A 13,887-nucleotide genomic window follows, 5' to 3' on the forward strand; every position below is an offset into this window, starting at 1 on the left:
ATAAGATTTGGTCTTTTATGGATTATTAATGCGAAGAGTCTCTTGGTAGCGGGTTGAATTAAAGTAAAACATCTCTAGTTTATTTATGAATTATTCTAGTATTGCGAATACTTAATTTATCTTTTTTCTTTTTTAGGATTATTTATTTTGCAGACATAATTTTTGGGCATCAATTTGTATTATCTTATTTTCGTTTATATCATGTGTGTGTTATGTTTTTGTACTTCTATCTTTCAATGTTCCTATTGATGATAGTATTTTTCTTCAAACAAATAAAAATAATATTTTGAAAATTCTTAAAAATGCTTACATACATAAAACTTGATTACTCTTTTAAAATTTATGTTGATGTTAAAAGTGTGTATAATTTTTATTGTATTAACATGAAATTAAGATAAGAGGTTAAAATTCTCACATTAATATTAAAATCAAGAGTTTTTATGAGTAAAGAAAAAGTATAGTAGTTTAAGAGTTTTTTTTTTATATATTTTAATGTGCTTACAAATTATTCTTCCGAAATCAAATTTAATCCAGCTTTTTATTATTATTATTAGTTATTGTGAGTTGAGTAAAAAAAAAAGGATTTGTAATAAAATAATAATAATAATTAAAGTGACAACAGTTTAAAATCATTTGTAAAAAGAGTGAATAAAATAAATATGATTATGATTGAAAATGTTGGACTGAAATCAAACATGAGTTAAACATAAATAAATAATTTTAATTGAAATCAAGCTTGTTATCCCATAAATAATAAAATTTTCAATATATTATATTGATAGCATAGGATCTGATATGATAACAGTACACATTTTACCAAATCTAATCATCATTTCATTAAAAAGGCATGCATGTCCAGCTCCAACATCACAATATTCGACACAAAAGCAAAAACAACTTGAAACATAAATTTAATTTTATGACTCAAGCAAATTATTCAACAACATTTTAAGAGTTGATGTCACATCTTGGAATCAAAAGCTATGATAGTGCTGAGATTCGTGGGATTCATGTATTCATTAGACCCTCTCATTATCTGTTCTACGATTAATCTGTTAGCTTTCTCCGATGGATGAAATGGATCCCAAAACGTATATAGATCTCTGTTCGGACACAAATTCGACAATTGAGTACATAAACCTAGTCCATTGTAAGGTCCTTGTCCACAACAGGCTATCTCTGATGTTGTAAATCCTGTTTCAAACAGAGATAACGATTTTAATATTTAGACATAGATACGTGATTAATACAATTTTTCATATATTTGAAGAATCTTAAAAAGTTATATATTTATTCTTATATCCTATATATGTCAAGCATAAGTGTCAAATATGAATACTTCAAAAGTATTGTAGTTAAGGTAAAATTCTCTACATATCTATATATAATTTTAAAAAAATTAAGTATAGTCATTCAAATATATTCTTAGTATGAATATTAAAGAAAAGTTAGTCGAATTTAAACGTGAATGATGAACATAGATATGTATTAATTTTTTGGTGTGCATGGAGAGGATAAAGTGTGAGATAGGGAAGTACGTACCAAAGGCTTGAGGGTCACTAACGAAATCATTGTGCATTTTTTGAGTATTTGCACTGATGAAGACATCTCTGCCAATTTTAGCATTGAGTCCATTAATCATCTGAACAAGTTGTGGATTGTACAAGGAAGCAGCGCGTTGCAGTTCTTGTGAGCATCCGCCATTGTTGCCCCTCATTGCAAGTTCTGCTGGAACACAACCCAATGGTCCCGTGCCTGTCACTAGAACCCTTCGTGCTCCCGCTTTGTATAGCTTCTGCAATAATCAACAAAGGGTTAGTAAATATTCTTATGTCCAAACTGGCATGCCAATTTAGGGTAGAAAATTTACCATCAATAGTTTTCGATATTCGGAAATGAGAAAGCGGACATAATCAGGCAAACTGTATTGTCTAGATCTTGCAGAGAAGGGAACCAAGTAGTAGTTGTTGACGAAATCATTACCACCCACTGTAATAAGGACAAGTGCTTGGCTTACTACTCGATTAGCTTGCCTTGTTCCAACTAAACCTGACAATCTTCGCTTGTATTCTTCAAACAACTCCAACTGTCTATACATTCTCAGTATATTTACCTGTTTTCCCAACATTTTTAAACCAAATTATTTGAGTTCAATTAAAAAAAAAATGATTTGAGTTCAATTAAAAAAAAATCGGCTTAGTCATTGTCAATCAAAATTAAGTTTAATTTGTAACTTACGAATTGAACTCCAGTGTCATTAAGGATTCCCACACCAGCTGAAGCAAAGTTAGCACCAAGAAGCAGCTTTTTACCATTAAAATCTGGGCTCAAATATGGCAGTGGTGACTCCGATAATCCAATTTGCTTACCTGCATTGCATGCCATGCATTCAAATTAATTACATTTATCTTGTCTACACCAACATATACTAGAAACTTATATACCAATCAGGTCTGGGATGTTAAGGCCATTGGAGAAACGGCCGGTGGGTCTTCCTGTTGGATAATCGATGCCGTAAGGTGGGGAATCGGCACGAGCTGTGGTTTCAAGGTAGTTATTGTTGCCACTGTCAACAAGTGAATCACCAAAAATGAAGAAAGCACGAGCCTCAGCAATGGCGGCGATGCTCGCCATTAACAAAGCCAAGACCATCAATGAAGCTGAAGATGCCATTGGTATTGGTTATGTTAAGAAAAGAAACCAAAGGAAGAGTTGAATTGTATGGGAGTAAGAAAGTAATAAGGGGTTGCTTATATAGAGGTGGATTGAATTAAAGAGAAGGTTAAAAAGCAAAAAAGGGAAGCTGTTTTGTTAGTTGAATATAATTTTGTACCAACTTTTGCCACCTTTGTCAGGAAATTTATTGCCTAGTGTTGCAATTTTGTCCATGGTAATTGTCTGTAAAGCTAACTCACAACACAATAGGCTTTTGAATGATATGAAGTTATGCATATGATGGTAGCTGTTATTGACAATAAGCGTGTGAGCATCCTAGGCTGGACCAAAACACTTGAGCTGTCTATGAGACATGAGCACCATGCAGGGCGTTTTAAGTTATAAATTTTTGAAAGGAGTCTAAATGTAATTTTATCACTATATTAACTTACATTTGTTGTGTATTTGTAGCAGAACATCCGGCAATTCATCTATCCCTGTCACAACAACTCAACATGCTCCAAGCCCATAGAGTACAACTCAACATGCTCCAAGCTCATAGAGTCTGCAATGACAAAATTCTAAAACAAGTTATATGTCCATAGAGCACTTAATATTTACTGTTAGTGTTCAAATTGTCTGAACCTTATTATTATAATTACCTACAAAAATGTAAGTTCCATGTCTATCCCATGCACTAATTCATATCTATGTTGATACCGGTCTGTCTTTGATGGGTATGCTAAATCTTTTCTAAGCTTTTCCCTGTACTTAATATATGTTGGATACGGGTAGTTTAGAGAAAATAAAGAGTGAAAACAATATAGAAAGTTGTGGAATGTATGTGAGTCAGATTGATGGGGCCGGAGCAAAATCCAATGGAAGCTGAAAGAGATGTTAATGATGGGCTTGATGGACCTACTGTGACTGAGCCTGCCTTTAGAAGCGTTGGTTCCTAAAGAGAAGTGGGTACGGTGTACTGGGTTCGGACCAGGTAAGTGGATTGAGGTGTTGAACTTAATGGGCTGCAAGTCGGCAATTCTATTTGTTGGTGAGGTGTTTGATACTAAAATTTGTGATGGCTGCATTCAAAGGACCATTTTAAGGCTTGAATTCATGGAATATGTCTTTAATTTTGACTTACTATAGTAAATTGGGGGATGAATGTACCATTGGTTTTCTGCTTTCTTATCTTTATTCTTAAGCAAATGGAGCAAGACTTCAATCTTTATTTTGAATTGAGCTAAAGTCAAAGTTGGAGCTTAGCTCGGTTCAATTACACTCTCAAGTCATAAGGACAAGGGGGTAGAATCTGACCGGACAAACAGCAGTGAAAGGTAGTTGTGGGTTCCGCTATTAGCAAGTGAATGACGGAGCCATCTTCGTCAACACTAACACTAACACTACACTCTTTGCTTCCATGGAAAGAGATTTGTTGGATTCAAGCTGGAAGAAATGGAAGCTAGTAAAAGCCATTTAATACAACAATTATAATGGCATGACATCAAACAACAAGCATACGTTCAATCTTTTAATCATCAGCACCACAAGTATAGGACCAAACCCAGATTGGTTTAGCCTAGCAAATCAACTTTAGTTAATTTATCAATCGATTTTGATAACTTTAGAGATTTTTTGTCCTAAAAAACAAAACCACATTTCTAAAATCTAATTAACTTACATGGTCCTCTGGTTAATCAAGCATTAATCATGTGATTAAGTGCAGTTGGATTTAATTGGCAAATATAAACCTATACCATTTATCTTTCTATTTATATGCATGAACATCAACGATATATAAAAAAAAAAAGAAAAAGAAAAAAGATTGATGATAAATATAATAACCGACAATGAATCAAGTCTATGCACCAAATAATGAGGTGAATGCCATTATTGAGCTAATTCCACCTAACAAATTAAAACGACAAGTGGTTCTTTTAAGAAAGATTTATTAATTATTATTCAAGTTGCTAATTAAGAGGCTACGAAGATGCACGAATACTCATTACAGCAATTAATGATTTTAAGGCTTTATTTTAGTATCCAAAAATCTGGTTTTATTTAAGCATTTAATTATCTTATATACATTTTCCTCATATTAATCAAGCTATTAATATAGAATATCACAATATTTAAATATCATAAACCAAAATTCTTCGTTTTATCTCTTAAAACAACCATTTATTTTAATGTTAAATTATATTTTTAAAATTTAATAATAGTAATATTAAAAAAAAGATAATGGTAAAACTTATTGTAATAAACTCAATCTATGTACACCTATTCATGGGTCGACCCACCTGAAAAGTATAGGATTTGGGTAAAAATATACACTCGAAAAATTTGTTTGGGCAAAAAAATAAGGTCCGTTTAAAAAATGGGCTGGGTTGAACCCGAATTCATAAAAGGACAAAAAAAGCTATTTTTTTTACTATTTTCTTGTTGTTTTCCCCTTATTTTGCTACTATTCCACTATTATGTTGATATTATTTGTTCTTGTTTGGATATCGTATAACACTTGTTTTATTGTTGAGTTTGTTATTATTTTAAAGGCATTTGCTCGTTAAGTTGCATCTATTTTAGTTCTATTTAAGTATATATATTTTTTAAAATTTATTTTCAATTTGTTGGGAAATATTTATTTTAATATTTTTAGTATTTTTGATATATTATATGTATTTAAAAACTATATAAAAATAATATAAAAATTAATATGGGCTGGTTGAGCTGGGCCCAGGTTTTAGCATTTTTATCCGGGCCAGGCATGAGCAAAATTTCAATCCTATTTTTTAGCCCAGGCCTAACAAATGAGCCTAAGATTTTGGTTGTACCTGACCTGAACTCGGCCCATGAACATCTTTATGTACAAGTATTCAAATCCCTTATTTTTAATTTTTTTTTCAATGATAACTATTCCAACAGTTAAAAGGAGTCCATCAGCCATAATTTTTCATATATAAACCCCTCCGAACTTTATTCTTTTTAACTCAATACTCAATTTTCAATCCTCAATTTTCAATTCTCAATTCTCAATTCTTAATTTTTAATCCTCAATTTTCAATTCTCAATCCACAATTTTCAATTTCCAATTTCCAATTTCCAATTTTCAGTTCTCAATCGTCAATTGTCAATCCTCAATTCTAAATTCTGAATTATTCTTTAATTCTTTTTTTGAATTTTATTCTCTTTGATTTTATTTTATTCGTTATAATTTTTAAATGCAAACCAACTTATTCAATTAGATGACAAGCATATCTCCGATGTTCAATTACAAATGGTAAAAAAATATTATTAAATTTTTTAATTTTAAATAGTTAACTATTATGCGGTTTAGATTATTAATTTTTTATGTTTATACACTCAGCCCAAAGATCAGATTTTGGAGACGTACATAAACAACTTAAGCGAATATATATCAGATATCATTTATGGACACTTGCGAGATGCAGGATTTTTATATGTGGCTCGCATGCTCAGGGGGACTAAAGTGGATCCCCCACTTATCAGTGCATTGGTCGAAAGATGGAGACCAGAGACACACGTATTCCATCTTCTCTGCGGTGAGTGTACAATTACACTCGAGGACGTTAGTTTACAACTTGGTCTACCAGTTGATGAGGAATGTAACATCTCGATTTTGGGCCTAACCGGAATAGTAGTTTTGAGACCACAAATCTGAAATAGAAATAATTATTTTATGAATGTGTTGAGCTCTATGACATGTTTGCATGATTGTATGAAAGTTTCGTTAAGAAATTTTGTTGATAGAGTGTCCAATTTGATTTTTAGGACTAAATTGAAAAAGTTTCAAAATATGTGATTCTAGAAGCTTTAAGCATGAAATAGCTATGGATTATTAATTAGAGGTCCTTAAATAGAAATTTGACCAATTTCTATTTTTATGGACAAAAATGGGCATGAATAAGTAAAATTTGAAATTTTAGTAAAAAAAACATTTTGGTCATTTGGTTAATAAAAGAATAAAAAGGGAAAATTAAGTCAAAATTTGCTCATCTTCTCCATGCCATAGCCGAAATTTCTAAGGTCACCATAGCTAGGGTTTCTTAAACTTTCAAGCTTGATTGTAAGTGCATTCTAGCCCCGTTTTTAATGTTCTTTTCATTTTTGAAGTTGTTATCAACCGATCTAGTCATTTCTACCATTTATTTGAGCTAGAGTTGAAGGCTAGGGTTTGACCCATGTGTGACATGCATGTATTTTGATGTTTCATGGTAGATCATGAAAGTTTGATGTGTGATAAATATCTTTTACTAGGTGATTTTTAATGAAAATACCTAAAAGGGACCTATTTGTAAAAGTTGTAAAATGTGTAGTAAAAATCTAATTTGATGAAAAATGTGGGCTGATATGAGCATGTGTGTGGGTCGACTATACTTGGGTAACAAAGAAATTGGATGCATTCTATTTTATGAGCCTAGGGACAAAAATGTAATATGTTAAAGTTTAGGGGCAAAAATGTAATTTTGCCATAGTATGACTTTTGGAATGAATTGAGTAATGTGATAATTAAATAAGCTAAATTTGCTATTATAGGTAAAAATAAATGAAGTTCAAACCTTGATCGCGGGAAAAACAAGGTTATTGACGATTAGATCCATTTTTACTATTGTTGTACCGAGGTAAGTTCGTGTGAAAATAATGCAACTTACATTATGTATTTAATATTTTGTTATTGCATGACTTGTACAATTATCATCATGGATTTGTTCGGCAAGGATTCGATACGGAGAAATTCCCGGTTGAACCTTAGGAATAGTTGGGATACGAATGTCATGACATTAGGGTTATGAGTTTACGTGTAAGACCATATCTGGGATATGGCATCATTATGAGATTTCGTGTAAGAACATGTCTGGGACATGGCATCGATATGAGAATCGTGCAAGACCATAGCTGGGCTATTGGTATCGATATGAGATCCCATATAAGACTATATCTAGGATATGGCATGGTGTGATTCTATGTGTATGAAATTCCCGAGTATCCTTTAGTATTCCAAGTGGTTCAACAGGTGGTTTAAAGATTATGTCAAAGATGTGAAAGGTTATGATTATGTTATGAAGTGGTACAGGTACGTATGCAAAACTCATGAGAAATGATCTCGGTTTAAGATACATTATTGATAAGGGTGCAAATGAGTAAGATATGTTTATGAACACTCGATGATTTTGTGCTAATTTACATTATGTTATGTGTATGTTAATGTATGTTTAAAGTTGTTTACTATTTACATGCTAACTTACTAAGCTTAAAGCTTACCCCCTTCCTTTTCAGTTATTATAACGTCATCAAGCCAGCTCGAGGATTAAAGACGGTCAAAGATCCACTCACACTATCAAATTATCGTTTTGGGTACTTATTATTACATTATTTTAAGCTATGGCATGTATAGGGACTTGGTCTTTTTGTGATATGTGTCATTTTTTATTTGGCCAAGTGTGTTGGCTTGTAATGGTAATTGATTCATTTTGTAAATGGCCATATGATATTGGCTAATATTGGTTAAGTATATATATATATGCATATGATGATGCCTTTCATGGATGTGGTTATTGCATGATTTGTGATGATAAGTATGAGATGTTGTATGTGATAGAAATTAGCATGAAATTGATGTGTGGATGTCTTGGTTGTGGCTGAATTGGTAGTGTGTCTATGCTTGGATTGGTGTTGTTTGATGTTGTGTAGGTTGATGCAAGTAAGAGTGGCAAAAAGGCTTGGTAAATAGTCTTATTTTTATCCATACGGGTAGACACACGGGCATGTGTCTAGGTCGTGTGTGACACACGGCTTGCTCTATGGGTGTGTGATCCAGCCGTGTGTCCCCTGTATTGTAAATTTTAGCTTCGAATTGACCACACGGGCAGAGACACGACCGTGTGTCTCAGCTATGTGAAAGACACGGCCTAGGGACATGGGTGTGTACCCAGGGTGTGTGAAGTCTGCACCTATTTTAGGGAAAATTATGAAAATAAAATTGCCCACACAGCCTAAAACACGGGCGTGTGCCTTGGCCGTGTGACTCTAATTTTTTGATGACGTCATAAACAGAGAGTTACATAGGTTGAGGACACGGACGTGTCCCAAGCCACACACACGGGTGTGTGAGACCACACGGCCTACCCATACGGGCATGTGACCCTCCAAAGCATGAAAATTTTCTAAGTGTTGTAAAAATTTTTAAAGTTCTCAGTTTAGTCCTGAAACACTTCCAAAGCACGTTTTGGGCCTCGTAGGCTTGTTTAAGGGATGATATGAATGTTTAGGAAAAGTTTTAAATTTGAGTAGAAATTCATGTCTCGGTTTTGAATGTTCGTTTGAGTTTAAGTCCGGTAATGCCTCATACCCTGTTTTGACATCGGATACGGGTAAGGGTGTTACAGGGAAGTCATTACGAGGCCAGTGATTAGTGACGATTGGAGTGCAACATGAGAGCAACTACTAGGGAAGGTGCCAAAAAAGTTTAGAGGTTGTAGGATCGAGATGAGATGGTTGGAGGATAACTTTTAAAATATCGAGGCTTTTGTGAGTGATGTTGAAAAAAACAATTCACGTGCACATTCGTCTTAAGGTTGATCGGGGGTCTACTTATGCCAGATAAATTTCCAAATATGATACATTTAATGTGGCTACTACTAGTAGTAGATTGGAAAGAAGCGAAACGGCTTAGTTGGGGATCAACGGTGCTAACAGCATTGTACTGAGAAATGTGTCGAGAGACAAAAGCAAAAAAAGCCAAAACTGGTGATTGGATGCTCCTACTTCAATTGTGGGCATGGTATCAGCTACCATTTTTACGCCTCCGAGTGGAACTCCCATACGAATTTCCACTCATAATATGATAAAATTCATTTGATAATATCATTATCGTTTTTATTTTTCTTTCTTGTAATTTTGAAATAACATATTATTTGAATAGGTGGAACAACCTTGTAAGACATAACAGTATACCAACCAAGCTCAAGGATATCCGGTAGTTTTAGATAAAAAAATTGAAGAGGAGGTTAGTTTATGAATTTCAAAGTTATCAGTTTTTTATTCTAGCATTTGAAATTAAATTTTAGGCACGTGCTAAAATTTATAAATTCGTACGGAAGTGTATATAGATGCCATATGCAGATCCATGAATTCAAAAATGTGTCCCGACCAAATTTTTCGTCGATCGTAACATCTAGCACGTCAAAGTGCCATTGACCATTTTTGCAATGGTCGAGATGCACAAATCTGACAGAGTGATATGACAGTTTGAGTGCATGCGACATATTCCGTCGCCACCTCAAGAGTTTGATGAATTGTATAAGATTGACTTGCGAGGGAGACTTGAGGAAGATTGGATTGACTTGCGAGAGAGACTCGAGGAAGATTGGCCAACATTCCACAAGAAGAATATCAAGATTTGGCAGCGTAGAAACGATTACTTGCCAATGCGTGAACTATTTTTCACACTAGAGTTGGTAACATCTTTGGATTACATGGATTGGTTCAGGCATAACGGCAAGCCATATCTACTGTGGGCTTCAAAAAAGAGTATACAACATTTCCATAAGAGGTTAAGACGAGGGTCCATTAATCCTAGGTTAGGAGAAGATGTCGCAAGGGGATTAACATCTACTCCAGCTCTACAAGAGGGCCCAATTGTCATGCAACCTTCCAGTCAATATGATTCATATATTTTTTGTGCTAACCTAGCAATCATTCCACGCATTAACACATTTAGCTCTAGTTTATTTTACACAAGCACCATAGCACGTATAATTATTCCTTGCATTAACACCTTCTGCAGGGGTATATTTCGCATGACTGCCACCCAACGTACCATATTACATGCCAGTGCTGCCAACAACATCGACACATCCAGTATCACCGGTAATTCCCACCTTTTATCTGCAATCGACCCATACGACACCATACAATTATTTTTTGATAGTGTTGCAAACACCCCCAACATCATTGTTATGAAGATCAACCAACATGCTTGTGAAGATGAAGACGAAGTCGATGAGGAGCCGCCAACCTATATAGTGTGACGAAACCCTAGGCGTGCCTGATGCCCATCCGGTTGTGGCACATATTCGGGATGTTGATGATTGTGTTATTTGTAATTTTCCCGAATTGTATACTTTATTTTTCTTCCCAAATGTATACTTTGTTTTATATCCCAAATGTACACTTATTTACATTCTACGAAACAAATTTATTAAATTGGTTTGCTTTGTACCATATCATATGGTGAGTTTAAAATTTACAATTATTTTTGTTACTTTTTCATTCAAGTTTTTCTCCATCCATTTGTTAATTATAATATTTTCAAAAAGAAAAGATTTAACGACAAGGTACGAGAAAATAATAAAATTTTGGCTTGTGTATTGTAATATATCTTACTTCAATAATTAATATTAACTTACACTTTATAGAAAAAATTAATGAATAAATGAATATGTTAGTGTTTTAATTAGCTCCTCTCCTTGATGCTCTCGGGAGGTGTAGACATGTTGGCTTCGTATGCCCTGGGTTCATAAAGTAACCACATAATCTTAGTGTGTCTCCCTGCTCTTTAATATCCATATTGCCTCGTATCCATTCTTGCAAATCCAATGTCAATCCCAAAATCACTTTTGTTTGGCCGACCGTAGTAACTTGATGGCACACCTATGTGAATGTTACTGGGGTTGAACATAAGCGTGCTGAATTGAAATCAAAGGCATTGATAGAATGTCGTACAGGTGTGTTATAGGTCCAGTGACCAAATACACTCGACTATCTCCTGAAGTTGAAATCGAAGGGCAAAACCGATGAATGCCTCGCCATTGATGATGATTCAAGGGTGTTTTGGTATGAGCTTTGCAACTATGATGTGAATCCACCGCAAAACTGTGTAGTCAGACTTTTAGCTTCCTGATCTAGTGTGAAATTTGGCGGACACGATGTAATCGAGCTCAGGCCACTTTCATTCTTTTCGACGAAATTGACACATAACTCTAGTACAAGATTCCTGCTAGAGCAATGAGATTCAATCACTGTCTCTAGCTTATTGTCTCTCGTGAGCTCAAAAATGGCATATCTAACGGGGTTAAAAGGCGAAAAATATCTACATTTTAGGCTTAAAATTCTTCTTGGGTCCCCACTTTACACTTAATCCTTGTTTGAAGCTCTTTTAACATTATGCTTTGGTTGAATACAAGATCTGCAGATTGGGATGATACAAAAACAGACCCAATTTTGGTCTCACAAATTTGACCATTATAATGAATAACAACTCTTACTCATCTACTCATCTTGAATCAAATAGCCTGCTCCACCTGTTTAGAATCAAGAAAATAGTAAAAAATATCATTCTCATCACCCAAATCCCTAAACCTACACGTAATTTAACGAGTTACCTTTGCTTGGACAACGACATAGGAATGAAATTCAAGTTTTTCATGACAACGCTGATAAATCCTAATACCAAATATCCTTAAGATCAATAATCTGCTTCAAAAGTCGGTATGAAAACTTAAGGGGTTGTATTGAGTCTATTTTATAGAGCTCTTATATCGAAGTACTTGAAACTATTCCAACAACAACACATGCCTCGGGCATCACGAGTTTTTGAGGTATACATTTAAAGTTTAAATTTGTAAGGGAGAAAATGCTCCCCACAACGACATTTTTCAGTTTCGGGTTACAATGTATAAAATTTATCCCAGAAATCCCAATTGTAGGGGGCTAAGAGGTAGAAGCAATCAAGTTTAGCAAGGGTTGAAACACTTAGAAAGAAGATGCCCCCTGTAGGTGGCGTTTTCACTTAATATGATAGTGAAAACGCTTTATGCAAGACACGTTTTCTAGCCACATGTCTAACATGTTAATGTAAAACTCAGATGAAAACGCCTCCTGCAGGAAGTATTTTCTCTCTGGCAATTTCAACACCCAGCCCAACTTCTTTGCTTCTAGGCCCCTGTAACCTAAAATTCTCGGGATAAATTTCATACCTTGCAACTCGAGATTCATGGAACAAATTAAAAAAATTCCCTTTTTACCCCACCTTATCCCCTATATAAATAGTTGTTTTCATCCCTTACTCACTCATATCTCAGTCTCTTTTAATTTGTTTTTTTTTTCTTGCATATTGAAATTTTGGGGTTTAAAAATTTATTTCTCTTTGGCTTTGAAGGAGACATAGTTATAGTTTTAAATTGTGTTTGGGCTCACGGTGGTGCCGTGGAGCTGGGTGGCCTACAAATTTAATCTGCCATATGAGTACAAAGTCATCACCTGAGAAGCTGGGATCGCTTTACAACTCGAGGTCCAAGTTGATGATGATTACACCATCCCAGGTTGAAGTGTAACTAAGGCTTCAAGTTTACAAAGGTTATGTTGTCAAAGGATAGAGCATAACTAGGGCCCTAGTTGGCGGTCGTTATGAGGGCACGACAACAAGTTCCTCATTGTCAGAGGAGCATGCTTTATAAAACCCATATGGAAGTGAGAGGAAGGAAAACACAAGGGGACTTCGAATATAATAAATTAATTCGTGTTGTCCATCTCCACCGAAGCTGGTGACCTAGTTAGCATAACGTGTTACACCCTAATTCTTTCACAGGTTATAATAATGGGTTCATCGTCTTCGGTGGTGATGGATAAGACGCATTTCTTTATTATACTAAAACTCCACTGTATTTTTCTTCCTCGTACTTTTGTTTGGGTTTTATAAAGCATCCTCCTTTGACGAGGAAAAACTCGTTGTCGTGCTTGTATAACCACTATCAACTAGGGCCCCATTTATGCTCCATCCCTTGACAACATAACCTTTGTAAACTTGAAGCCTTAGTTACATTTTAACCTGAGACCGTATAATTACCGTCAACTGGGACCTTGAGTTGCAACACGACCTGACTTCTCAAGTGATGACTCTATACTCACTTGGCAGATCGAATTTGTAGGTTATCCAGCTCCATGGTACCATCATAAATTCAAACATACCTTAAGATTATAACAATGTCTATCTCAAACATAGACAAAAATAAATCTACAAACTTTTTATTTCTAACCGCAAGAAAAAAAAAGGAACTTTTTTAGCAAAGTGAAAACGCGCCCTACAGGGCACGTTTTCCTTTCTTTCTCCAAAAAGAACCTTGATCGATAACTTTCAAAAATTTCAGCACACTTTATCATTTTTTTCAACATATACATATAACTTAGCTAATAGCTCACATATGGCTTACACAA

At 34.6% G+C, this 13,887-nt stretch overlaps 1 protein-coding gene across 1 annotated transcript; it reads right to left on the minus strand.

Moving 5' to 3' along the window:
- Positions 1–751: 751 nt before the first annotated feature.
- On the minus strand, positions 752–2,729 carry LOC107893829 (GDSL esterase/lipase At5g33370). The gene is made up of 5 exons (XM_016818935.2): positions 2,445–2,729; positions 2,239–2,369; positions 1,871–2,113; positions 1,543–1,795; positions 752–1,194 (listed from the first exon to the last, which is right to left on the minus strand). Exons 1-5 carry the CDS (start codon positions 2,671–2,673, stop codon positions 962–964), a joined length of 1,089 nt encoding a protein of 362 aa, XP_016674424.1. The 5' UTR covers positions 2,674–2,729; the 3' UTR covers positions 752–961.
- Between the last annotated feature and the right edge of the window lie 11,158 nt (positions 2,730–13,887).

The sequence above is a fragment of the Gossypium hirsutum genome, chromosome A13, assembly GCF_007990345.1.
Source record: "Gossypium hirsutum isolate 1008001.06 chromosome A13, Gossypium_hirsutum_v2.1, whole genome shotgun sequence".
NCBI lineage: Eukaryota > Viridiplantae > Streptophyta > Magnoliopsida > Malvales > Malvaceae > Gossypium > Gossypium hirsutum.

Excerpts from the sequence above, each read along its gene's own strand:
- LOC107893829 (XM_016818935.2), bottom strand. The coding sequence starts at position 2,673 with ATGGCATCTTCAGCTTCATTGATGGTCTTGGCTTTGTTAATGGCGAGC. Across the intron at positions 2,114-2,238 it reads ATGACACTGGAGTTCAATTC|GTAAATATACTGAGAATGTA; the intron begins GTAAGTTACAAA and ends TTGGGAAAACAG. Across the intron at positions 1,796-1,870 it reads AATATCGAAAACTATTGATG|AAGCTATACAAAGCGGGAGC; the intron begins GTAAATTTTCTA and ends TGATTATTGCAG.